The 6,422-nt window shown below is 33.5% G+C and overlaps 1 protein-coding gene across 2 annotated transcripts; it reads left to right on the forward strand.

Moving 5' to 3' along the window:
• Positions 1-2,510: 2,510 nt before the first annotated feature.
• On the forward strand, positions 2,511-4,524 carry LOC124542669. Of its 2 annotated transcripts, none has more exons than XM_047120595.1 (2): positions 2,511-2,796; positions 2,914-4,524. In XM_047120595.1, the coding sequence occupies exon 2, from the start codon at positions 3,533-3,535 to the stop codon at positions 4,373-4,375; it is 843 nt and encodes a 280-aa protein (XP_046976551.1). In that variant the 5' UTR covers positions 2,511-2,796; positions 2,914-3,532; the 3' UTR covers positions 4,376-4,524. The 2 variants fall into 2 exon arrangements, with proteins under 2 accessions (XP_046976551.1, XP_046976552.1); XM_047120596.1 differs by having other exon boundaries at positions 2,511-2,731.
• The last annotated feature ends 1,898 nt before the right edge of the window (positions 4,525-6,422 follow it).

The raw sequence follows: 6,422 nt of genomic DNA on the forward strand, positions 1-6,422 counted from the left end.
TTTGTGTTACTCCTAGGCACATCAAGCATCGAAGTGATGCAAGAACGCCTGGAGCGTATGGGAGTGGGTAGGAGGTTGATCCGGGAGCTAAGGTACGAAGGAGTATGCGGGTTATTGAGTATGTTGAAAAGGACAGAAAGGATGTGCATATCTCGGCGAAATCGGATAGGGAGCCATTTAAGTTGAGAGCGGAGATGAGAAACATGGTCATACTTACGTAGGCCGAAAATGAAACGAATAGCGAGGTTTTGTAGGCGCTCTAACTTATTAAGTTGCTCCTCCGTCACATCTAGAAAGCAGGCATCGGCGTAGTCAATAATTGGGAGAAGAAGTGATTGAGCGAGCATAATTTTGGTATTAAAGGGCAGAAAATATTGGAGACGTTTGAGAGAGTGAAAAGTGTAATGAAAACGCTTACTGATATCGTTGAGGTGAGCAGTCCAAGACATGTTGCAGTCTATGATCAGGCCCAAATTTTTTACTTTGTCATGGTATGCTATTGGAACCCCAGCATACATGACACAGGGTACAGACGACCAGTCTATTTTACATCTTAATCTACTGCTACCAACAATCATGGCCTGAGATTTGTCGGGGTTAACCAATAAACCAAAGGATTTAGCCCAGGACTGAACAGCCGAAAGATCTTCATTAAGGCAATTAACAGTGTTAGACAGCTCACTCAACTCAAAATGACGATACAATTGTAAATCATCTGCATACAGATGATAGGGAGAAGAAATAACACGCGATATATTATTAATAAAAATAGAGAAGAGCAGAGGTGAGAGAACGCCACCTTGAGGAACACCGGCAGTTAGGTTTGTCCAATCAGAGGATGAATCTGAGATGACTTAGAGAGTCAATAAATCCATCAGTATACATTTTAAGGTCAGAATGCACTTTTATATAATTTTTCGTGCTTGTCTTTTTAACATTTTATTATGTGTAGGTATTTTTATCAACCTTAATTTTAACTTTAAAACCTTATACAATTCAACGAAATCATACAACAAAAAATCCAAACAAAAACAATAATTTAATAACGAAACACGTAACACCGCGACTGTACTTATGAAGTAAGCGGGACGACGGTGTGAGTGAGAGGCAGGGAACGACTGGAGAACCAATCACAGCTCCCGTCCGATATTCCGATACCATATCGATGGCAGAAAAGTAAATGCGGACATCTGCATTTTGGCAAAAATACGTTTTTTTTTCGTAAATTTGCTTGAATTAGCCTTATCTACAAATGTATTTAATTTTAATTTTCAAAATAATGTGGAAAATCTGGCACGTAAATGAAAACATCTTGAATTTTAAAAGTAATCACAATAAAAACGGACATTTAAATTTGTCTGCTTTTACTTCGTAGGTTCAAGTGATTATTGAAACGTAAACAAAGCCTTTAGTCACTTATTAATCTTATTACGTTCTTGTGTGTACATGCGTTGTTATCGTAATTTTTAAATTAATATGTAATTGTGTATCGCATTCTACTTTCATAAATTAGTAAAATATATGTCATACTTTAACAATGAGTGTCTACAGGAATAAATTACTCATAAATATGGCTCAAAAGGTGTCCAAAAAGAAATTAATAAAATTTCGGATATAACAAACTTAAAGGAAACAATGCAAAAAGTCTACGAGGTTTCGTATAGTTGACAGTTATGTTATTATTATAATGTTGTTATTTTAAATATTAGTGCTAGTAATTACATTTTTGTGTAGTTAATAAAAATATTTTGAGGTTGGAGGAGAAGGGACCTTCCCCTCTAAACACGGATATCTGCCACTTGTCCATTTTAACGTCGTATGTTTTGCATATGTCCAAGTCTATGAATGAATTATTTCTCGTTTTTCTATAGAAATTCATCGTTTTTTTTTCGTAGACTATACTATTACAAACATTAGTTTCTTAGTTTAGATGCTGAAAATTAATGAATTCTACTAAGTGATCTACAATCAGTGAATTTAGATGGAGTCAATTTACATATGGAGTTCGATAAAAGCAGGATTTTCTTAAATTGAGGAGATTCTGTTTAAATTTTAATTCTATTTTCTTTAATATGTATTTGAAGCATTATTGTTATTCACTTAATTTATTAGTCATGAGCGTGTTTTTGATAACGACGCATAAACTGATAACAGGCACATATCTTTTTTAGCGTCCAAGCTTTTCCAGACTAAAAAAATACAACCGCATATTTCAAAAAAAATCTTGCTCGCCAATTAAAAAGAAGGTTATTTTACTGCAATATAAGAAAATTTCATGATAACTTACAATAAATTTAAAATAACTTTTAACTAAATATGCTCTCCTGTAAAATGACGATTTTGAGATGTCCGTATTTACTTTGCTGCCATCGATATTTCGGTAGATATAGCAATTAATACGTAATTTAGGGATTCCCCGATTGTCTGGTGGCCTATTAGTTTCCCCTTTTACTGCTTTCTTAGATATATAAGGTTTCAATTTCATTCTATTCTTATCATTCTGACTTAGATACACTAACAATTAAGTCCTTGTTCGTGCTAACATTAGTGTTATATTGTGAATAGTATACGATATTTAAGTACTGTTATGGATAAATGGTTGTTAACAAAAAGTTATAGGAGACATATTCCACGTCGAACAAGCAACTGTTCACCGTGTGGTACATAAAGTATCAGCTGCAATAACAAAACTCAGTTGCAATTTCATTAAAATGTCGGAATCTCAAGAACGGTTAGAATTGGCAAACGACTTTTACTCCATTGCAAGATTTCCGAGGATATTAGGAGCTATTGATTGTACATACATTAAAATCAATTCACCAGGCCTATAATACCTACTTACATTATTACCTGAAGTAGTAATATATGTCGTATAAATGGGAACTCCATTATATTTTTTAATTTTGTTCACAGGGGGATATCAAGCTGAAACCTTTTGCAACAGTAAAGGGTTTTTCTCTTTAAATGTTCAAATAGTTTGTGATGCGAAATTATGCATCCGCAATGTGGTAGCAAGATGGCCGGGCTCTGTTCATGATAGTACTATTTTTAACGACTCGCCTTTATGTGCACAATTTGAGGGTGGTGATTATGCAAATTATGTGCTTTTAGGAGACAGTTTGCCCATGACGACATTATTTGCTTACTCCTCTGTTAAATCCAAACACAATTGCTGAAGAAGCATATAATAGAGCTCAAACATCATCCAGGAACCCTATTGAAAGGCTTTTTGGAGTCCTAAAACGTAGATGTTTACGTAAAGGCCTAGGCCTTTTTTTTCGGGTAGATGTCGAAAAGTAAACACTGTTTTCAAATTGTTCTGTTCTTTTTTTAATTTTTAAAATAATAAAAGTAGTAATAACTTACATTAATTGTGCAATTCCTCACAAATAGCAAAATATAATAGTGAAAATTTAACAAAAACTATGGTATTTATACTATAGTTTGAAACCGTCTGCACTACTGCTGGCACTGTACACTTGATGTTCTCCACACTGTTTTAATTTTCAACTACTCGATTATTTCTAACATAATGGCGAAACTTGAAGATATCCTGGAAGTTCATAGAAGCATTGCTGATTCTCTTGGACAACGGATGACAGAATTTGAGAACCAACTGAAGAGTTCCAGTTCCTCTAGTAGTGAGCCAGTGAAACCAAATTTAGAGAAGTTAGAAAGTGAGTTCAGGGATTTCAAACTTTCAGTGTTTAATATTCTTGACTTATTAAAATCCCTCACACTGAATCTCGCTACTCAGATTGATGATATTGACAACCACACTCGAAGGAATGCCTTATTGTTTAACGGAATTCAAGAATCCGATAGTGAAAATCTTGTTTCCTCCATAATAGATATTGTTCATAATACAATTGGTCTCCCTGAAATTCAGTCTTCATCAATCCAATACTGTCATCGCTTAGGAGTGAAATCCGGAAACAAAATGCGGCCTGTTCTAGTTAGATTTGGTGATATTCATACTAAGTCGTTAATATGGAGCAGTAAGAAAAAACTTAAATCGTCTAGTGTGTCAATTAGTGAGTTTTTGACAAAGTCACGTCAAGCTATTTTCAGTGCAGCCAGAAAACACTTCGGTATCTCTAGCAGTTGGACTCATAACGGCATTGTTTATGTTAAACTTCCCAACAATGATAGGAAACGACTCTTTAACAGAGAAACCTTGGACGATTTAATCAAAAAGTTCCCTAAATGTGGTAACTCATCAGTTCCTGAGAAGGGAACTGTTAATAAAAAAATGACGGCATCAGACAGTGGTTCTAGCAACAAAGCTCCATCAGATAGGCCACCTGAACGCTCCAAGAAGGTCAGTCCTACTTCGGGTATTGTCACTCGTAGAAATGTAGCAAAAAAGCTGTAAGGGTTAACCTTTTTGTTTGTTATTGTGCTTATTAATGTTAGTTGTAGATGATTCTACAACAACCAATTACGTACTTTATATGATTTTGCGTGTTTGTAATGCTTAACGTTTCACTTTTATATATGCTTATATGTATATCTTTTACTATATATGTTTTTTTTTTTTACAAACTACCTATTAATTCACAATCCTGTTATTGTTGTTAGTAGATAAATATTTCAATTTGATTTAAAATTAGTTTGACAAGCGTACGTCAATATGACAACCTTAACTTGGATTCTGGTCTTTTGAGCCATCCTTGTTATATATCTACATTTGAGTAACAACACTGACAACTCAAACATATTTTGACCATTATCTATTAGATATTTACGTATATATTTAGATATAAATTCCTTTTTTCTTACATAATAATAGATACATACGTATATCTTTAGAATTTTTCTGATTTTTGTAGTACAGCCATTCACGTATTGTCCTGTTTTTATTCCTTGTTTTTTGTAATGTTTTTTACTTGTAAATTGTGAATAGTTTAGTTGCATGGCTTTATTATTTTTTTTTTTTAATTTTACTACGTTTGTGTTGTTTGCTTTTTTTTTGTCTTTAGACAATAGTTGTAGAATTCATTAGTTATAGTTTGTATAAGATTATATGCTTTTGCTGTAATGCTTTTGTTGAAGTGCCAAGTCCAGCAGTTAGTGCAAAAAAGAGATTTTATTCCTGCGCTTTGTTTTAGTTTTATATTATATTTTTGTTGCTATATATATATATATATATATATATATATATATATATATATATATATATATAAATTAAACAAAAAAATAAATATATGTTATATAATGTTTTATTATTTATTATTTATACATATATTTTTAAAGTAAATACAAATACACAACATAATATGATGTCAAGCGACGACTCTTATTACTCAGCTGATTCTGGGGATGAATCGTTTAATAGCTCTCATAGTAATAACAATTACAGTTTAATAACTTTAGGGGATAATCTAACCGCCGAATTTTGTGGTTTAGATAAAAAATTTAATGTTTGCCATATTAATGCTCAAAGTGTGCCTAGTCATTACACGGACCTATTAAGTTCTTTTAATCTTAACTGTATTCATGCTCTCTTAATTTCTGAAACATGGTTAAAACCTTCACTTTCTTCAGCGTGTTTTCCCATTCCTGGTTTTGTATTAGTAAGAAACGATCGTGTTGGGAGGAGAGGAGGTGGTGTCGCCATTTATTTAAAAAGTCAATTTAGCTATAAAATCATCTGCCAGTCTTCTTCTTCTTCTAAGCCTTCCCCTGAATTTCTTTTTTTGGAAATTGCTTGTGGAAGGAAAATAGTCCTGGGTGTAGTATATTGCCCTCCCACTATTGACTATTTCTCAACACTAGAAGACATTTTCGAGAATCTTTTATCCAACTTCAATGAACTTTTAATTATGGGTGACTTCAACACGTGTTTGATGAAGAATGACACTCGAGCGACTAAATTGCGCTCCATAGTTAATTCAGTGAACATTGAAATTCTACAGCTATCTTCAACACATCACACCTTAACTTCAGATTCTCTCTTAGATCTTATACTCTGTTCTGACGTTAAACGTGTTGTTAAATATGGCCAACTTTCTGCTCCTGCTTTTTCTCAACACGACTTAGTTATTCTATAGCATTAAAAGTCCTAAGCCTACAGTACAAACTGCATCCTTAAGAAATTTTTCTAACCTTAATCTTAATAAATTAGAGACAGCTGCTACTAAAAAATAATCAGATATACGAATTGGATACGATCGACGATAAGCTGGACTTTCTTTGCTCTAATTTAATTAATCTTTACATTGCTGGACTTTAGCAATGCATTCAATACTGTTGATTTCGAGCTCCTGTTGGCTGTCCTCCAGTCCATCAATGTTGCTACGGACGTAACTGACTGGTTTCGTAGTTACTTGTTTGGTCGTCGGCAAAGTGTACACATTAACAGCCTCTCTTCTTCCTATCTCCCTCTCACAGCTTGTGTACCGCAAGGTAGTGTCCTTTCA

This window comes from Vanessa cardui, chromosome W, assembly GCF_905220365.1.
Source record: "Vanessa cardui chromosome W, ilVanCard2.1, whole genome shotgun sequence".
Taxonomy (NCBI): domain Eukaryota; kingdom Metazoa; phylum Arthropoda; class Insecta; order Lepidoptera; family Nymphalidae; genus Vanessa; species Vanessa cardui.

Coding starts and splice junctions, on each gene's coding strand:
- LOC124542669 (XM_047120595.1), top strand. CDS start 3,533: ATGGCGAAACTTGAAGATATCCTGGAAGTTCATAGAAGCATTGCTGAT.